General features: G+C 40.4%; 1 protein-coding gene across 1 annotated transcript in view; it reads right to left on the reverse strand.

The window, feature by feature from the left end:
• The window catches only part of MYO3B (myosin IIIB), a 386,500-nt gene that overhangs the window by 245,512 nt on the left and 115,490 nt on the right, over positions 1-25,498 (reverse strand). The window contains exon 9 of the mRNA XM_033111465.1: positions 7,046-7,201. Coding sequence (XP_032967356.1) covers positions 7,046-7,201 — 156 coding nt within the window. The remainder of the gene's footprint in view (positions 1-7,045; positions 7,202-25,498) is intronic.

Genomic DNA, 25,498 nt, shown 5'->3' on the forward strand with positions numbered 1-25,498 from the left:
TCCATCCAAGAGCGGAACTGGAAGGAGTGAAGAATGATTAATACAGATTCTAAATACAAAAGGAACTAAAATCTGTTTGGGGGTGAGAAAAAAAAGGATAGAGAGAGAGTAAGGGAAAGTGTCCAGGCTTAAAGGTCCTCAAGACTCTAAAACAAAGGCTTCTGTGGCCATGGACAGAGCGGAGGGACAAGTTGACAAGTTGTATAGATTAGTGGTGATTCCATATGGTAAGGACAATGTTATTCAAAATTGGGGATAGAGTACTATCAGTGCAACACAGTCAGTGGTGGTGAATACTTCTTCCAAATCATTATTTCCATCTCAGAATCCCCTTTGATAACAGAGTTGATGAAGCTTTTATTTTACTATAACTATATAATCAGTAACCTAGAGTTCAAAAACAATGGCAGACCATCTAGGTGTGACACCATTCTACTGAGTCAAATATAGATGGAAATACTACCTAGATAACTTTAACTACATGAGCTCTATTTTGACCTGGAACTTAAGTTTATGTCTATCAAACAAACATCACAACACATAGATTTCAAAAATAGAAGAATTATTTGGGTGGAAATCAATATAGTATCTCCTGTTTTTTTCATCTAAGCATGGTTTTGGCCAGAATTCCACTAAATTATCATCTTATCATCCAGTATATTAGACAGTATTTGATACACCTTCCTTCTCTAGGCAGCAAGAATCAATGACAACAGCAGAAAGTTACAAACTTTTATGAATGTTTATTCATTTAAAGACAGATATAAATATAGATAGCAGATACTAATTATAACAGGATGTGAACTTATTTCTTGTCTGTTAGGAGGACAGGAGGATCTTAAACCTAAGTGTCAAGTATCTTCAGCACTTGATGAAGTAATCATTCAGAGGTCAGTCATTTACCCAGGAGCCCAGTAACCCATCAGTGTATGTAATATGGGGTGTGTGTGTGCACATGTGTGCATGTATTCAGGTAAAAGAGGAAGTGAGTGAGCAAGGCTTACTGGGAAAAGCTCAGCAGTTAAACAGTGAGAAGTCTGTTTTTGAAGGTCACTGCTGCAGGTTCAAAAGAAATCAGAAAAGCTGAGATTATTGTTTTAATTAACCTCAGGCAAATTACAAGGGTAGAATCAAAATCCATTCAACAGAGCAGAAAACAATCCGCAACTTTATTCTTCTAAGAAACAATATTTAGAGTAGACCCTTGGCACTTAAGGGTTTAACATTTGCGGTTTCAGCTAGTCCCAAGTCACCTGTAGAGGAATGACAGGCTGGCTCCTGTAATTTTCCTGAGGCTTGCAGTTGAGTACATGATGGGAGGCTGGAAACCAGGAGGGAGCCACAGAGCAGCTAACGCAGCACCTTCCCTGCCTCCACTCTCATTCCAGACAGTGGTTTTGCTCTTCTCTCACTAACTTTTGTGCAGTGATAAAAAAAGTATGTTTTCATGTCTACTTCTCTGAACTGGAATGGTGGCAAGGCATACCAGATGATATTGATGAATTCAGAAATTTGCAAAACGGGGGAAAAAGTCCTTTTCAAAGTCAAGGACATGGGAGCTGACAGAAAGGAAATGGCCAAATTGCTTCAAAGCATCCTGACAGGTGAAGTAAAAATGAAGCCCCAAACTATTGTTCACAAAATTTTAGGGCTGTGTAACTTCCTTTGAGAGAGTAAACCTTGGATTCATAATCTCTCTAGTGTACCTGCATCAAGTATACACTATGGCAAAATTATAAAGTACTGGAAAAACAAAGTCTAATGGTTTCACTCATACGCTATAATGAACATCAGAAAATGGTATCAGATCTCAAATAATACAATGTTGCTTATCCACAGGTGCCTCATATATATATATATGCATATATATATACATATGTATATATGTATATGTGTGTGTGTGTGTATATATATATATATATATATATATATATATATATATATATATATATATATATTATTATATATATATATAATGTGAAATGGAACTGGATCCCAGCCTGGCTTTCCACAAAAGCCATACCACTCAGAAGAGCTAGAATGCTTACACCCAGGAGAGGTGAGATGGGGCCTCACGACCCAAGCCCTTCTTCATGCACATTGCAGCTTCTGTGCTCTTGTAAACAACAGATGATTCCTAGCCTTCTTCTTCTTTTTTTCTTTTTTTTTTTTTAGGAAGGTGTAGCTTATAGTGGCCCATGCAGGAATCGAACCAGCAACGCTCTAAACAACTGAGCTAACCAGCCATCCCTCCTAGCCTTATTCTTGAATACTCATTTGTCTCCTCATAACTGAAATGGACCACTTCCCCATAATGCTCTCTGGCCCTGGCTCCATCTTCCATCCATTCACTGTGAGGGGGCAAGGGAAGCAGGCATTTTCCATGCTCCCCTCTGCCTTTTTCTATCAATTATTCTCCCAAACTAATCTCTCCCTATTGAAAAATTCATATCACCCTCTTATATGATCTCCTCCAGCACGTGTCCCTCCTTTTCCTTTCTCTGTACCCCTTCCCCTGATATCAGTCTTTGGTTGTCCCATCCCCCACTAATCACTTTAATTCTTCTCACATTCTGACCTCAGGGTTACTCAACTTGTCAACTCTTTAAAAATGTTTATTTCTATTCTACTGAAGTTTGTCCACAAGTTCAGCTATAACTAGTTCCCAATTATCTCTCAAAAGTTCCCAAGATCTCTGCTCTACAACCCCTTTTCTCACCATCCTCTCACTGAATCTGCTCTTTGACCCCAGTCTCCTGACACCTGACCCAGGGTAAAAATCAATAAGCACCTTCTGGCTTCGCTTTCTTCCGTACCCCCAAAAACCCCAAGGACACTCTTCTGCTCACTTAGATTCCTTTGCCCCTTTGTCCACCCATCATGTCCATCCAAGCCAGACTTAAGCCTGAGGAAGACTGCCATATCTGATTTCTCCACTCCTACTCCTTGTGGCTAAAAATTGCTGAAGATGTTAGATGGAAAAGGTGGTAGTGGTGATGGTACACTTTTTGAGAAGTTTTAGTGTCAAACGCTCCATCAATGCTCTCCATGCCTTACCTTACGATCCACTTCACTCCAATGGAATACTCGTTAGTTAAGTTCCACCTGGGTTTTCTGGGTTATTGAGCAATCATTGTTTCCATCTTTAATGAACCCTTTATCTTATTTTTCACAGTGGCCCTTTCAAAGACTTACCACTTCCCTGGAGTCTGCAGCCCACTCCCAACTCTGAGACCAGCTTGCTTAGTGTTTTCGGAAAGATAAAGGCCATTCAAAATGAGTGTTCTCAGGAGGACCTTCTCTGCCTCCTGCTCCCCATCCCCTACTCCTCAAATTTCCTGAATATCTTCGTCTAACTTTTCTGTGTCTTTCCCAAACCAGAGGTTCTTTCTAAAGGCAATCTTCCCTTTAGGGCCTTGATCCCCTTCTCCCTCTTGCTTCCTCTATTACCTTCTCTCTCTTTTTTCAATGTCTCCCTCTATGTAAGATCCTCCCCTTCACCTGTCCAAGTTTCCCCCACCCTTTTAGAATCTGCCTTCTTCCCTACTAGCTTCCTCAAACTATCGACTTCTCTCTCCCCTGGGGAAAGTACTAAAGTGTACACAACATTCCCTGCCTTTGCAGGAGCAGTAGGACAGCTTTCCCTGTAAGCTGTAGGTCTCATTTCTCTGCGTTAGCTCTCAAAACTAAACAAGTTTCTCCCTGTGGGGAGCCCAGAACTGTTTGGACCATTGAAGAATCCTACTTTGGGCAGAAAGCTGGAAGCTTTGTGTATTATCTGGAATACATGGCATTACATTTGATAGGATGTGAAGAGAAAGCAAAGTCTTTTTACTGGTCCCTGTCTCTTCGTGTCTTGCAATTTCCATTTGATTGCAGTCTGAACTAGAGCAGAGAGGCAGTCCAATTTGGGTACACCTTGTGACACTTCTTTCTTTCCCTAATCTCTCTCATCCAATCCATCACTAAATCCTGACAATACCATTATCTTCATATCTTCTGTTATTTGCAATTGCCACAATCTGCTCTCTCTCATCTCCCTGGTTCCAGCCTCATCCAGCTCAACTCCACTCCCACACTGCAATCAGGACAACTTTCCTGGAATATATCCTTGCTTGAAACCCTTCAGTGGCTCCTGAGTGCCTAAGGAACAAATCCAAGTTCCCTAGCCCTTTAGGACCTGGTCCCTGCCTGCCTTGTTTCCCCACCCCCACCCCACCCCATGCCAAGCTCCAGCCATGCCAGCTAATTGTTCACCAAATCCCCTAAGCTCTCTCCAGCCTCTGTGCCTTTGCCCTTTGCTCAGTGCTTATTCTTCCCTTCTACTGGTATTAACCCCCTTCCCTGACTATCTTCTGGACAGTTCAGGGATAATCTTCCCACCAGTTCCAAGGGTCTTCCCTTCCCAGGGGCTCTGGGAGGTACCCCAGGCATCCTTCTACCTAGGTACTTTTCATGCAGAGCTGTTCTCATCTGATTCTTGTCTGGTTCACACACTAGACTATTAGCTTTTTATCAGGAACTGTATCTGTCTTGCCTTTGTAGTTCCTCTGTTCAGCAGAGGGCCTGACATATACACATATATAAATGTCTCTTGAATGAATAAATTAGATTTTAAATGAGAGATAAAAATTGATATTTGTAAAATTTAGTACCTCAGTATTGTTTATTTTCATGATGTTGTTAGGTAAGCAAATAGAGATGAATTTGCACAGATTAAAGCCAAGAGGCAGAATTTACATGAATTAAGGCCAAAAGAAATGGAAGATTTTGAATTAAGAAGACCATGTACACTATTCTACTATTACTGCTAACACTGATTGAGGGTTAATTCTGTTATCAATGCTATTCTAAGTTATTATGGGTTTTTTTAATGTATTGACTCAACCCTCAAAATTACCCCCATTTTATTGATGAAGAATCTTCAAAACGAAAAATGTAATAACTTGTCCATAAGTGGCTGAGCTGGAATTCAAACCTGGCAGAGCCAATGGTTTTAACAACCACATCGTACAACCTGCTGTGTGAACATAATTGGCCAGAAAAGCAAGGAGTGTGTTTGCCTCACTCATCTATGCACTTACCTCAATTTGTCTTTGGTTTTTCCACCTTAACTTGGAAAGTCACAAATTTACATATATTGAATTACCAGCATCAAATGATATTTGAGAATTTTTCCAGATAGGTTTCAAAAACACCTATGTAGCCAACTCCTTGCCAAGTTGCTAACGGGAAGTATTAATGTATGATAGGTAGCAAGTTGTGTCAATGACATGCATTGTGTTTCCTTTAGAACTAATTTTCATACCTCCTAAAGAAGGGGCTGTTTAAAGTTTTGATACCTATTTGCGAGGTTGCATTTTTTAAAGTGACTTTTCAAAGAAACACAAACTTCTGAGTGAAACTGAAGATTACAAAGACCCTGTGAGAAGACTTTGCCACCAGATGAGGCTTCTGACAGCATCAAAGGAATTAACAAAGGTAAAGAGAAATCAGAGACAGGAGTTGAGAGACCCTGGAGACTGACTTTCTAAGGAGAAAAGTCTTTAAATAGAGAACATACATTTAGACAGGCAAGTCAGGCAAAAGTGAAAGCAGAATAACTTTGCAAACTAAGTCTCAGAAATTGTTCTGCAGCAAATTTCAGACCAGAGAGACGGGGAGGAGATACTGGTTGACTTAGGGTATTTAAATGCTGAGTTTGTTTTTTTGCTTGGTTTATATTTTATTTCGTCTTCATTTTTGGTGGTGGTGCTGTGGTGTGTGTGTGTGTGTGTGTGTGTGTGTGTGTGTGTAGGTGGGCAATAGAGAGGCAGTGGCTGATGTATAGGAACAAACGCAGGGAAAGAAAAAGAATTTCAGTTCCCCTGAGCTTAAACACAAATTCTACTGCTTCAAAAAGGCACCAATTTACAAGAATTTCTGCGTTTTACTCTCTCTACCCCATAGGCAAGCCAAGAAACAGAAACCGCAGTGGAAAGGGGAAAGAGTAGGGAAAAATTTGTTTTGAGCTATCCAAAAGAGAGCCTGGTGGTGGTGGGAAAATCAGCAAGATATCGTCACCTTGAAACTATGCCTCCAGCTCCAAGAGTTCTGATTTCTGATGCTTTTTGATTTGTAAACAGTTTTCTGCAGAATACATGAATATTTCTAGACCTTGTGACTTGTGATATTTTATCTTCCTCACCTCCAGTCTTTCGAATGTTCTTTTAATAATAATGGATTAGAGCTTATCTGCATCGTGGCCAGTTTTATAAAACCAAATAATTGCTGAGCTGGGGAAGCAGCTTTATTTGCATTTAATTTTTTTTAAAAGAGAAATTCTGCCACCCTCTGGACAGAAACCAAAGATCTATTTCTAAGAGACCACCACAGAATGAATACTGCTTTAAGCAATTGCCCTTAAAAACAAACATTTACTTTTTAAAATCTACCCTGTAAAATAAAAAAGGAGGGAGAAGAATCACAGTTGCTTTAGATAACATACACAATACTTGGGGGGGAAGGGGAATCATTTTAAAATACTAAATTGCCTCTAAGAATTTTTTAACTAAAGAAAACAATCTCAGAGCATATTAGAGGAAAAGCCTTCAGCATTTAACTTGTACTCTTTCCAAAAATCACTTTACAGCCTACGTTTCTGTTCTCCATTCTGTAACAGTGAAGTAAAGATTTCTCCCACAATCTCAGCTGTAAATGCTTTCACACAGTTACTTTATTAGTTTTTAGAAAATCCACATTTATATTAAATACAAATATATGTGTTGTATGTATGTGTTGATTTTAACTGGAACACAAGGGCAGAGTGAGATGTCAGCTACAGTGGAGAGAAATCTGCCCTAAGAGCACAAATGGGCAGCTTATTTCTGAAGCTGTAACACTGTCATCCACTGGCCATGAAGTACTTAATATCATGTAATTGAAACGCTCAGAAATGCAGGGATGTGATAATTACCAGTAATAATGCTGAGCAAATCAAAACGCATGACATGCTGCTTTTATAAATTACCAGAGAAAGGAAGCAGGAAGACACTCAGTACCATACCTGGTTTTAACAACAGGGTTTAGACGCTTCTGGTCTTGAAGGACCTTGGCCAGCTGTTTTTGCAGAAACAAAACCTTTCCGTGGGCTCCTTGAATAAATGGGTGGTCGAGGAGATGTGTGATGGAAGGCCGCTTTTCAAAATCCTTAATAAGACACCTGTTCGCAAAAATCAACAAACAATCTAACGTACTATCTTAGACACCTGGGTCCTCTATGAATATGGGAGAAAGGAGAAAAAGCTCATTTATAAAACCCAGTCACTAACCCAATGTAGCCCTTTATTCATATGTACTAGAACATAGAAAAAAATTAATTCTCTACTAGTTGAATTAGTTAAAACATCAGAAATCTATTTTAGTTGGTTTTAAGTACATTTGAAAACACAGTTGATTTGAAGTACTCAAAACACTGAAAAAATCGAGTGATCAGGCTGAATTTTTTGTTTGAATTTTCATTCAAACAGAAATGTTTACAATGGAGACAAATTGATTAGTCCATCTACCTTATTTTAGTAGCATATAAAATTACATAATATCACTTAAATGTAATATGAAATGTCCACTATTTGGTGGTGGAGAAAATACGTTTAGGAGTTAGCAAGGAAAGAAACCAATCGTAAAGAAACCTTCACAGAGAATATTCAACACCTTGATTTCTAATGTCTTCTGAAGAAGCAGAAAAACCTCAGACCAGGCAGTGACTATGATATACTTCAGATAAACTGGAATGGAATTATGCAAACAAGGAACAAAAAGTCCATTCTAAACGGTAAAAACTGGGTTGCATTTAAACTCTGCAGTGAATTGATTAAAACTGCACTAGGAGGACCACTTTCTGTTTCAGATTCAATGCCCTTTTCAAAGAAAACAGTGATTTAGTGCATGCTCTGTTATTAAAGATGATTTTGACACAAGGAAATTTCTCCTGAAATCAAATCTGATGCATACTCCTCCAATTACCACCACATTTCCATTCTGATTAGCTTTCCTCGACAGGAGAAAGAAATTTTAACATCCGCCCTTAAATCAGTCTTCAGCTCATAAAGGAGGCTTAGGATAAATACTGGATGTCATGCTGCCCACTCACTCCAGTAGATGTTTCCAGTTTTCCCAGCAAGGACATACCGACAATATCTAAAGCACAACATATTTTAAATAATGAAATGCACTGACCGATGGTAGAAAGTTCAGCCTCACCTTGAGCATCTTTTCCAAACATTTAAGCAGAATTCCTCGAACAATTCTCAACGGTTGGATTTACAAAAGACTACCCTTGGCGGTTTACACTTCGAACCACTTTCACATTCCACACCTTTTAGTCCTGAAAAGGTTTTCAGTAAATTTCCTACTCACTCTGGTTTAGAATTGATTCAGGGGGTTTTCTATCTATTGGAACTGGAGCTTTCAGCTAGAAAAGCTGCAAGAACCTAAGTTGTCTCCATTCTGCCTCCCTTATGACTGTAAATACCACCTCTGCCTTGCCATGGGAAGAAATCAATCATTTGACTTTAATAGGTTCAGGGGCCTTTTGTAGAATTTATTATTTTTCCTACCAAAAAAAAAAATCAATGCACATGCTTAAAAAATACTATATTCATATCTGTAGTCCAGCGATCTTCCCTGGATTCCACGTATATTTATCTGTATACATATATGTGACTACGAAAGGAAAATAATTGCTGATGTCTCCATAAGCACCCAGAAAAAAAAAGAACCTCTTGAGAGTTATGGTCAGTAATCTAAGGTGAATGGCCCCATCTTCCTAGCTTGAGGAATGATGTATGAAAACTGCTCAGATGAAAACAGTCTGAGTCCTCTGAAATCCCAGGTGTCACAACTACGTCTGCCCAGTGCTCTGCGCCAGGTCACATCACATCTGTCTCTCATCACCAAAGATACATACCTCCTGTACCTTAGCACATCCCCAAACATGGGGAGATTTCTTAATAGGTTTCTCCACCTAATATTTCCCTCTTTTTTTTTCTTTCTTCCTGCGTTAGCTGTTGAAGTTTCATCTGACTGCCAGTTGGTGCTCTTGAAAAAGCAAGAAAAGGACAAGAGCATGAAGGCAACCCCCAACTGCCTGTTGACTCGTGCCAATATCTCAAATGAGTAAACTCAGGGGGCTGAGACTGCATGTGGGACGTGTGACAATTGATGGACAAGTCATAGCATGTGAATGGGAAAGTGGGCTGGAGCTGCCTCTACCTTCCTTCTCAGGATAGGTGTCTTGGGACAATGTTCTAGGTGAGGCCTAAAAACAGGGTCCTCCTGGTACTGCAGTAATTCAATCTCCTTAGCTAGGGTTTGTGAGAAGCCAGGAAACCCATCCTCCAGCCTTATGAAAAATAGGCCTCTACTGGAGTCTGGGGATGCAATTCGAAGTGCTATATCTTGTTCCAAAAATGTAACATCCACTGGGGGAGGCAAGGTTGCCAACAAGGTTGCAAGGTTGTTTGCTATTTTGGAGAGAATCTCTTTCTAGATCACAGAGGGGGTAAAGAGAAAATGAGAATTAAATAATGAAATGAGATAATCTGTTGTCTCTTGAAGATCCAAATAATGAAGATGGTAGGCATTCTACTCTCTGGAAGAGGATTTGTTAGGTCTCTCAGTAAGACCCAAGTGGGCTGCATGCCATACCACTGGATCAGCAAAACTGAAACTGAGTGTATATGGCAAGAATGCTAAGCAGAGTTGTGACACATCCAACTGCACTGGAGGATTTCAGAAGGGCATGAAGACCTTGGGGGTATAGCCTTATTCTAAAACCTTCTTGCATACTTTTTTTCTCACGGGGAGCAAACAGCCAGACTGAAATGGAATTATTCTTTTACTGATAAAGGAAAGTTCTACCTTGGGAGTGGATATGGTTAAAAATCATGCATTCCTAGAAACAGGTCATTGTAATCATATCATCTCATTTGTTCAGCAAACATTTATTACTCAGCCAGAATTAGCTAAAATAAATTAATTAGCTAAAATAAAAAATTATGAACCTTTTCCTCAAGGATGTACAAGCTAATTGGAAAGATGGAAGGACAAGAGAAACACAGGAAATAACAGAAGCCAGTGATTGCTTATATATTTAGAATAAGAAATAATCACCCCAAAGTGTAGGGTTGGGGAGCTAAGAGATGGAGATTTTCTTTTCTAACCCCTCTTTTATGAGGTGAGGAAGTTAAGGTCAAGTCCTGATAGTGATGAGGCCAATTCCCTGACTCCAATGAAAGAATCCTTCATATTCTGCAATGTGTTGTTAAAAATGGCACAGATGCAACGTGCAGAACAATACTGGGGGTGGGGGTGGGGTGTCTCCAGTCAGGGAAAACTAGTGAAGCAGGTGAGAATTGAGCTAGGTTCAGGGGAAGTTTGGGAACTAAACTGAACTCACTTGGTGGAGAAGAGGTAGAAGGCATTTCAAGGCTGGCAAACTGGATCAGCAATGCAAGCAGCCTGATATGCAGCCAGAAACTCAGGAGGCTACCAGAACACTTACCTCCACGTCGCCCAAGCTGCCTCCTTTGATTACCTAAGAACTTTAGTCCCTTTACCAGCTTTAACTAGGGCACACTCTCTTGCTTAAGTCTTTGCAATTTGGTGTCCCAGACTCATACTGTTATTTTTGTCAGGTTGTCATTTTCGTCTTCTTCATCTTCCAGGCAAGGATTTAGTGGATTAAGATAGAATAGACTGCCCAGATCTATAAGAACTCATGGCAGCTTCCATGTCCTTTTAAAAAGCATGATAAAATCCTCTAACCTGATTTGAAGAACAAACATGGAAAACTAAGGAAGTTATAATATGCTTATTCATTTCAGGATTGCTTATTAAAGCAGAAATTGCAAATTCCAGATGCAGAATATCTTCCCCCCACCGGGGATTGTAAATTTTACAAGAGAATGCATAAAATATTGATCTCTGTGTGGGAAATGGGGGCCAGCCAATGTGAGGTGAGTTGAATCAAACACTAGACATTTAAGACCTTCCATTGAAAAGTGAAACTAGTATTCTGGTCGTTTCAAAAGGATTGGGAAACACTGGTGATTCTTTAAACGGAGTAAGCCCAGAGTTTCACAATGCATGTGAACACATTAAACATTCTTAGAAGCGCGGGGGTGAAAAAAACAGCTTAGTTTTGTTGAAGTCCATGTTTCCAAACTTATTGGCCACACACCCTCTTCTGGGTCAATGGAAGCAGAACCCTACAAATGATACCTTCGGAAGCTCTGTTGTGAGAAATCAGCATTAGGTTTTTGGAATAGGCGGCAGGGTCTTCATCTCAGCTGACTGAGGGGAGACACTCAGCCCCTAATTGTCACCAGCATGTTTAAGACACCCACTAGTTCTGCAGAAGATAGTGTCTCCAACTGGGATTATACATTCCCCAAGCTCAGTTCTTCCCACAGTCTTTTACTCTGGATAGAAGAAATTGAAGAAGGACTAGATTGAGGGAACACTAGTTTTTTCCAAAATTATCAGTAATTTTTTAAAATTATTTAAAAATATCTGGATTTAGGTGTGGTTATCTCTGTGCTTGGACAAATCAAAACAAAAAAAATAAAAATGTAAAACTACCAGATGTATTACCTGGATTTACTCTGAATTTATAAGGCCGCGGTGAGTGGTTTGAGTATGACAGAAAAGTCCACTAGGAAAAACAGGAAGTAAATTCCAGCCTTGAAGGAAATTAATCCATTACCTAATTTGAAATTCTAGTACTTTCTATCATGCTTTCTTGACTGAAGATTAATTCTCAGAATTCATTAGTGTCACCACATTAAACACAGGTTGTTGCAGCCAATTGCTGGGATCTCTCAGCCTGGCTTCTGCCAGAAACAGGTAAAAAGGAGGTATTTCTAAACAAGAAACAAGGTCAGGCTTCTGCTGTGGACTCTGAAGCTGGCAGTTCCTGTGTTCTCCTGCTCCCAAACAATAACACTGTCGAGACACAGCTGCCTTGTTGCTGTCTACTGCCATTTCATAAAATTAAATGCCTGCAAGGGGGAGCTATTTATCAAGAGTCACAGACGGATGTTTACCAATGAATAAAACATTTGATAAAGAGCCGCTGAAAAGTCAAAAACTAAAAATACTGGAGTACTTGGTGAGAAAAATACAAGGGTGAGCAATCTTATTCCACGCACTGGGGCAAAACAACATGCACACTTGGGATTTATGTCTCTTCTCATTTCTTTTTTTACCATTCTTTCATACTTTCTTGTGGGCTTGCTACTTATATTATTTCTGTGGGCACAGATTAGCTATACGTTTTTGATCTGAGCAAACATTTCCCCGTCCTGTGATGCACTGTGCTGCTCTGCAGTTCCTATCATCATCAGATGAAAGCCTGAGTGACAAAGAGACCTCTGCATCCAGAGGAGAAAGCCTCCAGAGGGTACACTAATTATAGTTTAAATATCGGGGCCCATGGTTCTGTGTCTTGGAAGTAAATTTCCATTTGGTAGACAGGACTATGACAAACACAGGCATTTTCCCAAGATGAGTAATGCCTCAAAAAAAGGCAGGCTGAGAAACTTGACATTGCATATGTTATTTGAGTAAAACACCACCTCCCCATTTGGTAGAATATTTAACTGTATTCCAGTTTTCATTAAGTTTACAAATATTGCATATGTAGTGTTTTAAAGTCTCACTGGCAAGAACTGAAAACTACATGCTAATTTCACATGTAGGGTAGGAAAGTGGGGTCCTTATCTGAAACAGAAACTAAAAACCAGGCGTGCATTACTCAGCGAGACAGGTCTACAGTTACCAATCAGAAAGAAACAGTCAGTATTCACTGAAAGGAAAAAAAAAACCCTGAGAAGGTAGGACAGAGGGTTTTAGAACAGGAAGCTCAGCTTCCTTTTACAGTGGGTAATGGGAGCAGATTCTGTGTGGCAAAGTCAGAGAGAGACTGCAGGGCTACAGGACAACAGAGCCGCTGCCGTCTTCCCTGAGATACTGGGGCTAGCATAACGCAGATGCAGGGTTAGAACGATCAGCAAGTCAGCCCCACACTTAGACAAAGCTGTCAGCACTGAAGGTCCAGAGTGAGCTCAGGGGAACTCAGGGAAGAAATAGAAAGGGAAGAAACATGGCATTTCCTAAAGCCTGAGGCTGGGGACAGAGAAGAACCAACTTTTCTCACGCAGGAAGACTCAAAGAAGGTGAAGAAGGTGACCAGAGAAAAAGTGTAGGATGGTTTGAAGCCAAAAGGGCAGAATCTCCCTCCAGAGTAAACGAATGCACAGTGGCTGGAGACAGTCCCCAGACAAAAGCAGGGCCCAGGACTTAAGGACCCCTCTAAAGTCAGAGAACTGCCATGTGTAACCTGTAATGACCCAGGGTTGCAGCCCGCGGGACCCCTGCGAACACAAGTACCGATTTACCCTTATTCCGTGTAAGAGCACGGAGGAAAGTTCACAAAATTAACTGTCCGTCCTTCATATGTCTCTGATCCCCTGATCAATAGTAAATAATTAGAAAAGCCCAGACTAACGCACTGTGTCCTTAGGGAAGGTAATGTGGTAACAAAGCTTCTAGATCCTCAAGCATTGCTTGTCTGGGGACAAGCTGGGGATCACAGCTGGGAGGGGCTGAGGGAAGCAGAATATGCCATGGATAGTGGGCAGAATCGGTCTGGGAGGAGGAAGAAAGAAGGAAAATGCCAAGCAAGGAGGTGAAGTGAGGAGAAGGGCCAAGAGGAACCAGGCCAGAGCCAAAGAACAAGTTAAGATGGGACTCGGGGGACACAGAAACTGTCCAAGGAGAAGCCAACGGAGGGCATAGTAGTGAGGTGCAGCTTTATTATTGTTGTCATTGGCACTTCTTTCTTCTGTTGAAGCTGTGCTTTCAAAGTGCCACATGGCGGCTGCAGAGACCAGAGATAAGCATGCTTTCCATTGGACCTGCCCCAGCCAAGGAAGATCCCAATTTTCATGTCCGAGGATTAAGGCAGTTTTAAGGATGCTAACCAGTGACGCCAAGTCACCACATTCTCCCTGCTCTTCGTTTTCTTTGTTTCTTTCTTCCTTCGTTGGGGGAAGCATTTTGTAATTAAACAGATATTTCTCCAGGTAACTCCAGCATCATGGTCTAACCAGGGTGCCAGGAAAAAAATGAACCATTACTTCATTGCACAGCCCCAGCAACTAGTTCATTGGACTGTTAATCTGTTCCAATCCCACCTTCTGGTTCAGAGTTGTGGAAGGCATGATCCCTGGGCTACGGGAATCCTGTGATGGCTCCATCTCTCAGGCTGCAATGCTGCGTTTCCCAAGGATCTGCGCGTTCCCTGCTGCGACAGGTGCTGCTGAGTCTCCCCTGCAGCAGCCAAGCCACTGCCTCTTGTAAGGGGCTGAAGTTGGCCGCTGGTCAGCCTGAGACTCAGCAAACCAGACGCAGGCCCTGGCTTCCTTTCGAAGTCTTTATTTCAGGTGGAATTTCTTTCTTTCTTTCTTTGTTTTTCTTTTTTGCTTGCAGCAGCCCAGGAAGATAAGGAGCAATTAAAGAGGGACATGATGGCTGAACCCAGAAGAAAATGCTTATGGAAAATGTGGGTGAGTCAGGGCAAAATAATCCAGATATTGGCAAGTCCATTTATTAAAGATATTAACCTTCATGTTAATTATCAATATAATATAGATTCATATAACATATACAATATATATTATATATTACATAACATTATATTTAAATTATTATTAATATTAAACATTTAAAATAGTCTATTGGTTTATTTAAATAACAATATACCAAACTCACTATTCTTCCAAACATGACACATGTAGGAAGGTGGGTCAATTAAGTTTGCGAACTCATCCTAGAAAAAGTGCTACATACTTCATTGCTGAATATCACTACAGTCACCTTCGAAGTACTCCCCTTGGGAAGCTATGCACCAACGCCAGTGCCTAGTCCACGCTTCAAAGCAATTTTGGAACTCTCTTTTCTGGAATGGCCATCAGAGCTGTCGTCGTATTACCGTTGATGACCTGAATGTCATCAAAATGTCTTCCTTTCAACATTTCCTTTATCTTTGGGTAAAGAAAGAAGTCACTGGGGGCCAGATCAGGTGAGTAGGGAGGGTGTTCCAAGCAGTCATTTGTTTACTGGCTACAAACTCCCTCACAGACAGTGTTGTGTGAGCTGGTGCATGGTTGTGATGCAAGAGACATGAATTGACGAAAAATCCAGGTCGTTTTCGTCTTTTTCACGCAGCTTTTACAGCACTTCCAAATAGTAAACTTGGTTAACTGTTTGACAGTTGGTACAAATTCATAATGAATAATCCCTCTGATATCAAAAAAGGTGAGCAACATCGTTGCAACAAGTTCACGAAATTAATTGTCTGACTTCATACTCATTCACATAAAAAAAAAAGTTTGATGGCCTAGTATTGGGGTAGTAATATATAAAGGTTAACAGCTAGGGTTGGGTCAAACCTAACTCTGTTCTTATAGATATGCAATGGTATGCAAGTTAATTCAATTTTCTGGATGACAGTTTCTTTATCTGTAAAATGGTAATATTATCATTGTGAGAAGTAAATGCAATAATCCATGCACAGAGCCTGGTACTGGGTGAGCACTCAGTAAACGCCAGCTGTACAAGCCAGCCACTGTACTGGGTGGTGGGACAGAATCAGTCAGCCCATTGGAGGAAGACCACCACGGCATACCCAATTCCAAGCAAGATGAGTGCAATACAAAAAAACGTTAATGTGCAATGGCTCCTTGAGTTAAACTTGAACAATACGGTGCCCGTTAATTAGCTACTTTGTCTCAGTGTCATTTTTCACTACTGAGGACAAAATTACTATATGGGAGATGTCCTGATCAGAACTTTGAAAGTTCGGGGAGAGGGGGGACTTTCAGAGTCTGACAATTCAGCAAAAGCAAAGAACTTGGCCATTTTCAAGCTCAAGCCTCGGGGCACTCCTGGTTTTGAATGTCTGGTGAATTTCTTTGATTTAAAAATCAATTTCCATTTTGACAAACAGTTATGGTCTGCTTCTTAGTCCAGACGTAAGTGCCGGGGGATATAGGAATTCGAATCCTCCCCTTGCTCCTACTTGCCATGCTGCCCAGAATTAAATCCATAATTCTCATTTGTATGCATATTTTTCCCCCTATTAGGGGAAGCAATGAACACTACCCAGCCATCCCCTATGAGAAACAACCAGTTCCATAGTGCATGACTGACCATTCCATGCTCAGGACTATCCTAGGACTGGGTGGGGAGTAGGAGAGTACAAAATAAAAGATGTGACTTCTGGGGTAATACCAAATTTACACATATGAGCTATTTAGAGAACCAGGTGGGACTGAATTCATTGATTCATTCAAACACTTACTCGGTACATATTTACTGTGAACGGCACTCCAAAAATCCTTGGAGTGAGACATTAGCTTTCATGGAACTTCGAAACAAGTAGAAGAGTAGATATGGACATAATTCAAGGCTGAAAAGTGTAAGCACTAGAGTAGCTCAGATGAAGTACACAATTCTAGCTGGAAGAACAGTGTTTCACATGAGAGATGACACTTGGGTCTTAAAAGATGAAAGAGATATTGACAGGAAGTGCAGGGGAGGAGCATTCCAAGTGCAGAGTACGGTAAGGATGGAAGCCCATGGTAAAAGGATGGCTCATATGGGGAACAGAGTAGAACACGATAACGTAATTGTAACAGATGAAGGTCAGAATCTGACTGGGAACGTCTCCTTCAGAACCTAGAAGACTATAGCAGTGAGTTTGGGTTTTCTGTCTAAGCCACAGTGAAATGGCCTTTTCTGAGCACAATTAGATCTTTGCTTTAGAAAATAAAACTGGCACCACATTAGAGAGTAAATTTGAGGGAGGGAGGGAATCCATTTAGGAAAGATACAGTCTGAATTAAGGAAATGGGAAAGGAAAGATGATGGTTATAACTGTGGAACTTGAACACAAGTCAAGAGTGTAGAAGGAAAGAAGAAAGGACAACCAGTGGAATCTTTGGCCAACTTAAATTTAATGGATGGAACTATAGCTAAATCTTTGTGAACATAGCAATCTACCTTTTTATCCTTACTACCCAAGTATAATCTCTCTCAGTGGAAACAAAAAGCCTTTATGTTACCAATTCAATGATCTCTTTTTAGTCCACATTCTACTCAACTAAAGAATGAGAACAGAACCTACCTCTCTGTTTACTAATGGTCACTGTTGACTTGCCCCACCTTCTTTTTTCTCCAATTTTTTTTTTTTGGTTACAGTTGATATTCAATATTATTTTATATTAGTTTCAGCTGTGCAGCACAGTGTTTAGACATTTACATAATTTATGCAGTGATTCCCCCCAATTAGTCTAGTACCCACCTGGCACTATGTATAGTTGCTGCAAAATTATTGACTATATTCCTTATGTTGTACTTTACACGCCATGACTATTTTGTAACTACCAACTTGTACTACTTAATCCCTTCACCTTTTTTACCCAGCTCCCCAAACCCCTTTCCTCTGGCAACCACTAGTTTGTTCTCTGTATCTATGAGTCTGTTCCTGTTTTGTTTGTTTATTTTGTTCTTTAGATTCCATATATAAGCAAGATCATATGGTATTTGTCTTTCTCTGTCTGAATTATTTCACTTAGTATAATGCCCTCTGGGTTCATCCATGATGTCATAAATGGTAAGATTCATTCTTTTTTATAGACGAGTGAGTACTCGAATATGTACTGCATCTTCTTTATCCAATCGCCTACTGACAAGTACTTGAGTTGCTTCCATATCTTCTGCCCCACCTTCTTGAAACATTCTTTTTCCTTCTCCGCAGTGATGCTATATCTTCTAGTTATTCCCTTATTTTTCTGTCCACTCTTGCTCATTTATTTCCACTATGAGGTAGAAAAAGATAATAAGGCAGTGGAAAAAGGCTATGAAAAGACAAGGAGGAGTAGAAATAGAATGACATCATTTATGCCCACAGGCTTGTAACTTGCTGCTCCCCAGCCAGACACTTTGCCTGGTGAATTAAAGTTACTGAACTAGATAATTTAAAGGGAATTTTCATCCTATGCAGAAGGCCATTTGTACTCTTCGAGACTCACAATTCCAAACAAGTCTGCAGTTTTTGCTTAAAATAAGTGGGTTTAACTACAGTGTACACATCTGATGCAAAGTAAAAAATTGAAAGTGTAAGAAAACCAACAAAAACTACTCCATAAAATTTATAGTTGATTAATTACTGCAAATGACTTTTATAACAGCTTTGATGAGATATAAATCATAAACTATACAGTTCAACCATTTAGAGTATACAGTTCAAAAAGTTTTGGTATTCATACAGTTGTACAACCATTACCACAATCGATTTTTAGAACATTTATCACCCCCAAAAGAAACTCTGTATCATCCATTAGCAGTCCCCGTTTCTCCTCAACCTCTTCGTTCCCCGGCAACTACCAATCTACTCTCTGTTTCTATGCACTTGCCTAATCTGGACATTTCATATAATAACATGTGGTCTTTTGTGACTGGCTTCATTCACTTAGCATAATGTTTTCAAAGTTCATCCATACTGCAGTGTGTATCAATATTTCATTCCTTTTTATTGGTAAATAATGCTCTATTGTATGGATATACAACATTTTGTTTATCCATTCTTCAGCTGATGGGCATTTGGGTTGTTTCTACTCTTAAATTACTATGAATAATGCTACAGTGAACATTTGTGCACAAGTATTTATGTGAACATATGTTTTCATTTCTCCTGGGTGTATATATCTAGGAGTAGAATTACTAGATCGTATGGTAACTATATGTTTAGCCTTTTGAGGAACCACAAGACTGTTTTCCAAAGTGACTGCATCATTTTACCTTCCCACCATCAGCGTATGCAACTGATAACTACTTCGTCTTGTTCTAGAAATAATCTCAGGCACCTTACAATATGTGCTTAAAAAAATAAAAGTATGCACAATATGGCAAGATAAAAAATAATTAAAAGCAGAAGAGAAAAATGAAACAAAAGGGAAATCAGAAAAAAATAGCAATTTGAATATGAAATAAATTATTTTGTTAGGGGTGGCCACAAATTTGGCTCTGAGCTCTGTAGAAGCCAATGTGAAAGGGAAAAGGCAGTCTGTTCTATAGTTCTTAAAATCTATGCTATAAAAACAGACCAGCTGCTTAGAGGACTATGAGGAGATGATGATGGTGATGGTGGTGGTGGTGGTATGTTGTTGTTGACTGGTAAGGAGACTAGAGATATACAATTTTCCTAGGTTTTCATAGAAATAATTCCATATAATGTAATGAATACTATTTCCCTGCAGTAACTATGGCCATGAGTTTCACAGAGCTGTTTTTTTTATGACACTCTTCAACACGAACTGATGCCTTCTATCAAAGAACCATCTAATAAACAAATATTCCCCTAAGTAGCCAATGCAAGAAGGTACAGAACTCTCTGATCTTAATCCAGGCCTAAATCATGCTGAATGTAGTGCCCAGATGCTGGCATCCATCAAAAAGGAAAGACGGGGTACCAAGCTACTGTGTGCTGTTCATTGCAAAGAATGTGAAAAAGGTTGCTGAAAAAGTTTAGTCCATGAATCAAAAGCAACTCAAAGGAGGGAGCAATTTAATCCCACAGGAGAGAGTTGGAAGAATTCGGACGAGGACAGGAGCATCATACACGTGGGCCATGGAAACAACAGGACAGGTCAAATTTGCCTCTTAAGTAATGACAATAACGGTTGCAACTAAAATTTCAGGCCATAGCGGACGTGGAGGTGGGAGGAAGGTGGGATTAAGAGGAAAAATAATGGCCCAGAGCTTCAACAGCCTCGCTGGCATTGTCGGCCCACATTTAGCGCTCTTCCCTTAGGGTGTGTTCTTTTGGTAAAGACTTAAGCTGACTAAACACTTCTCTGGCTGATTGCCAATTATATGAATATTATTGATGGTATGAAATCAAATTGGGGAAAATAAACTAAGCCAGGTTTCTATTAACAACCTAACCACTACTGAAAAGCCTGGAGAAAATATTGTCAGACAATAAGTAGTTTAAAATGTTTTATGCAAATCAGGATTTTGCACAGCTATTGGCTGCCTTGGTTCATGCTTCTGAGGACACAAACCTCCACAAACTTGTGTTCTGAGGACACAAACCTCCACTATCCCTCCCTCTGCCCAACCTCTGAGCACAAAATGATTCTAAGGACAATGAACCACAAGGCCCAAATGATTGCTTCTATTGCTGTTTGGAGAGACAGTTCTTCCTGAGGAAGTAGGCACCCAAGGAAGCAGGTTAGTGCTGCGCCTCCGTGATTTTAGACAAAGAAATGAATAGTTCATCCCCCAGGGACATCAATCTGGTGCCTTGTTCAAACACTAAATTTTCATAAGATAAAATATTTGTCTTTTTTAGGCAAGAGGATGAGTAAAGACGCCAACTGCCAAAGAGAGCCTGGGGAATTCTTACTGTTCTTCCATTAACACGAAGGAGCAGAACAGCTCCATCTATTACATCAAAGCACCATGCAGACCCTAATCCTTGCTGAAAGGAACTCTCAGGCAGCCAAACCTTTAATTTGCTGAATAATAGGTCCTCTGATTAACCCTTGTAAAGCAAAGCACAGCCGTTGAAGGCAACAAATGTTCCCAGGGGCTTGAGAAATAAAGGGGATGGGGGTTGGGATATCTCCTACTCCCACTCTGAGTGAACGAACTCTGTGTATCGGTTTCGAAATGGTTAGTTTTCTGTTGTCCTTTTTCACTTTCCCTATTTTCTCTCCAGGGAACATGGTGCTTCCCTGCTCTGGTACTGTGGTTTGTCCCAAGCTTTAAGCCACTGTAACTCAGTGACATGCCTAGATAGGTGATTTGGAATGACTGTGTCACCAAATATACTCACAGCAGCAAATCAGTGATATGAAAGACTCTTTCAGGACCATTTACCCACTCACCTGGCTCTAGGACAAGCCACTTAAACTCTGCAAAAAAAGAAAAAAAAAGGGAAAGAAAAAAGGGAGGAAGAGATGGAAGGAGGGGAAAAAAAGGAGTAGGAACCCAAGACTAAGAGGAAGGGAGAAGTGAAAGGAAAAGAAAAGAGTAATGCTAGCTCAGACTTTTCTCTGATCTGTTCTAATTCAAAGATATTTTACATTAAAAAAGGTGGTTTATCTTCTTTGCGGGATCCTATTAGTGGAGGTAGACAACTGTATACTTATTTGCCAAGGACAAGTAAGGGGTTAGATGGGTGGTGGGTTTCACACTAGCGTGCTTTAATAAATCACATACATATTAGACTTCCTGCTCATTATATCAGATAATGAGATGAATGATTGAACGTATGACACAGTGGTCAGTTATCATGTGAATGATATAAATTCTACTGTGCTGAGGACATTTATCTCTGTATTGATCTGGTTTTGCTAGCAAGGATCATAAATTACTAGTCTTCTATAACCGTATGATAAATACTCTAATAACAGAATGCCACCAACTCCTGTTTTCCCAATAAATTTCCATATGGTTCCAGTTAGACAAGTAAAATGCAGAGAATCTTCTTAAAAATTTTTTTTTTAAACTCTATTTTCTAGAGAGTTTAGTCAATCTTTACCTTCTATGATTTCTGCCTTTTCTTTTTTTTTTTTTTTTGGTGGTGGGGAAGGGGACCAGGACTTTATTGGGGAACAGTGTGTACTTCCAAGACTTTTTTTTTTTTCCCAAGTCAAATTGTTGTCCTTTCAATCTTAGTTGTGGAGGGCGCAGCTCAGCCCCAGGTCCAGTTGCCGTTGTTAGTTGAAGGGGGCACAGCCCGCCATCCCTTGAGGGAGTCGAACCACAACCTTGTGGTTGAGAGGACGCACTCCAACCAACTGAGCCATTCGGGAGCTCAGCGGCAGCTCAGCTCAAGGTGCCGTGTTCAATTTTAGTTGCAGGGGGCGCTGCCCACCATCCCTTGCGGGACTTGAGGAGTTGAACTGGCAACCTTGTGGTTGAGAGCCCACTGGCCCATGTGAGAATCGAACCAGCAGCCTTCAGAGTTAGGAGCACAGAGCTCCAACCGCCTGAGCCACCGGGCCGGCCCCAACATTTTTTATTTTTTTCAAAAATTATGAAGACCATGGAGAAAAGCCTGTGTACCCCAAACAAACAGTGGTATGCTGGAGCCAACATACACAAGGCCCTAGATATTGCTACATTTTTCAGGAATTTTGTGAATTGATTGATGTTTCATTAGTAGCTTGAGATTGGCTGTGGTGGGAGTATTTACACCATGGAAATCAGTAAACAATATAAATCAGGCCTCCATCTCCACTCAGTCCGTTGCTAAACATCACTGCTTGTGGACTAGAAATCTTGGGAAAAACTGCCTGCCTGATAATTCAAAAGCTCATATGGGTAGAAATGTCTTTTTACCATTTTTTCCCTCTGATTCTTTTTTTTTTTTCTCATTTCCTGCCTCCTGTTGGATTAAACTTTTCTATAACCCCTTTTTTCCTTCTGTTGGTTTAGAAACTAGATATTGTTTTTCTATAGTTTTAGTAATCATCCTACATGTTTAACATAGCTGCTTAACTATAAATTTTTTAGTAGTTCTGCCCTATTTTTGAACACAAGAACCTATGCATGTCTTAACTACACATTGAACACTAACCCTCCCTGAATTTTATGATTGTTTAGTTAGTTTTTACATATTTTATCCCAAATAAGTTTCCTTCTTATGGTCATTCATTTCACCCCTTCAGACGAGTTCATGAAATTAATTTCTTTTCAAATAAGTTTGTGCTTCATTTGTTTGGGTGGGTTGTCTTTCTTAGCCTTAGATTTCGTCACATGTTTTGAAATTTCAGTTGTCAGGCTCACTTAGAGGAGCAGTATTTTGTTTTCCCTCTCCCTCTCGCTTCCTCTGTGCCCACCCTTCTAGTCTAATAATTTCAGGGTTGTGTCTTAGCCCAGAGCCAAGTTTTAGAATGGCATTTTGTGCTCTTGTCCTATGGTTTTATTAAGCAGTATATGCAAGAGCCCATCCCTGTGGCAGAAAGTTTAGCTGCTTATATATCCTTCTCCCACCCTCAGCCAGAAGCTGGATAAAGGCCATTTACCTGAATGATGGTCAACAATACCCCAGGTGAGGGAGAAAACAAGGAGGAAATTGCGATAGTTAGAGCATAGCATCATATGCCAACTCCTCTATCCCATTATTTTCCCAGCCTCTTTTTATCAGCCTAGGGGACTACCCCAGACACTGGCTTCATGCAGGAGTCCAACTCTGGACCCTGAATTGCTTGGATGTCTTTTAATCCTTTTATTCACAGGAGCCAAATTCCCAGCCACTACTGCTTGCTTCTGATCACAGCAGACCCATGACTTCAGTCCAGATGAGTACTTTGCACTTTTATTCCATCTGAGTTTTTCCTTCCCTAGTAATATGTTTTTGGCCTTTTCTTATATGTGGCCTGTCATTGTTATGGGTTTGGAAAAATATAAACTTAAAGCGCCACCTTGATAGAAAACCTCTTGCATCTAAAGGCAAAAAATCCTTTAATTTCAAATGTATCCAACAAAATCTTCTGCTTCCCACTCTCCTAAATCACTTCTCTTTAGTAACACCTATTGGTGTGAAGAAGGTATCAAGCTATTAATGTATATGACCAAAATTAACACCTGTAAGAAGTGCCCCTGCTTACTTTATAGGGAGGATACAAAGCTTAGGTCACATGCCTCAAACTCTCCCACACCTTGATTTTCACCCTCTACAGCCCCATATTTACCTAAGGCAGCCTTGGCGAGGCAATGTTTACATTAGAAGGAAATTGCCAGCTCTGTAGCCTGTCATATCACTGACTGTGCTGAAACATCATGAGCCATAGGACACACTGTTTCTCTTAATCCTGGCTCCTCTTCAACTTTTCCCTGAACTTCTGAACCAGATGATGGGGGAGGTAATGGTGGGAAATAGTGAAGTGGGGTAAGGAAGGGGGTCAGGGAAGAGGAATAAGCAGAGATTGTTGGAGAGGAATCACCACGGAAATTGCCAGGGTGGATTTGTTTTGGTATTATTTTCATATATTTAACCAAAAAAGAATGCACAGCTAACTATGTAGTTGTCATCATTCACTTTTAATAATCCTGTTTCTGACAGTTAAAATGTTATTCTTGCTTTGGGAGAATGTATACAAGTATTTGTATACTTACTTATACTTTTCCCACCCCTCATTCTCTTCCTTAACATTATGTTTGAGGTTAGAAAAGATTGCCCAAAAACCATGAGTCCTAGCATCTAACTTCTAACCAGGTCTGTCCTATGCTGGGTATTATTTTTGGGATATCACCTCCTCTAGAATTCTTGGCTCTTCAAAAGGAATTGATGTTTACTGAGTTCCTGCCATGTGCCAAGAACTATGCCTGGTATTGGGGGTACAAAGCTGAAAAGATACATTTTCTGCTTACAAGGAACTCACAGTTTGAATGGGGAGACAGATGCACAAACAAACCATTTCAGAATGGCTTGACCTGCTCCCCTTCTTATTATGTAAGTCTATAAAAGGCACATGCTGACACGAAAGTATGAGGGAAAGGGCCTCTGAGTCTTCCTGGGGAGTCAGGGGAAGCCCCACTTATTCAGTTTTGCTAGAATGTGCAGGAAGTATGGAGGAGAGACTGTTTTGCATAGAGAGATAGAGTCCAGATCCTGAATGACCTTGTGTTAAAGAATTTTGGTGCACCCTATAAACAATGAAAAGGGGCAACATGTTTGTGAGTAGGGCATGACTTGACCAGTTTGGGGTTTTAGAAAGATCATGCTGACTGTTTCATGGAAGATGATTTTCAATGATCATAGTTATCGAACTAGAGAGAGTACTATGGAAGCTGTTGCTCTAGTTGTAGCACAGAGCTGAATCATAACCCAGGAACACTAAAGACATGTACGATGGGATATTCTGGACACCCCAAAGAAGCGAAATAAAAAAACGTAGTTGGGAGCAGATTAGGGAAACCACATATCCTAGGTTCTAGTCAGTGCTCCACATACAGAGTCTCTGGGTGCCTTGGCCCTGTACATCAAGGAAGGCAGAAGACCACGTCCAACACTTCTCATTTATGTGGATATCGGGGGAGAAGAAGGGAGAGCACCTAGTGTCTCAACATTCTGGTCATCCTTGGTACCCTGTAGGGCCTGGCAGGGGAAACTGGAGGAGGTATCTGAGCAGCTGGACTTGGGTCCTCTTCCCATCTCCAGGTGGAGGACAGTGACAGGGTGCTGCCGACATTCTCCCTCAAATACATGCACACAGTATTATTATTCAGCCATAAAAAGGACTAGAGTACTGATACACACTACAACATGGATGAACCTCAAAAATATTATGCTAAGTGAAAGGAGACAAATACAAAAGGCCACTATAATTCCACTTATATAAAATATCCAGAATAGGTAAATTTGTAGAGGGCGAAG

This window comes from Rhinolophus ferrumequinum, chromosome 8, assembly GCF_004115265.2.
Source record: "Rhinolophus ferrumequinum isolate MPI-CBG mRhiFer1 chromosome 8, mRhiFer1_v1.p, whole genome shotgun sequence".
NCBI lineage: Eukaryota > Metazoa > Chordata > Mammalia > Chiroptera > Rhinolophidae > Rhinolophus > Rhinolophus ferrumequinum.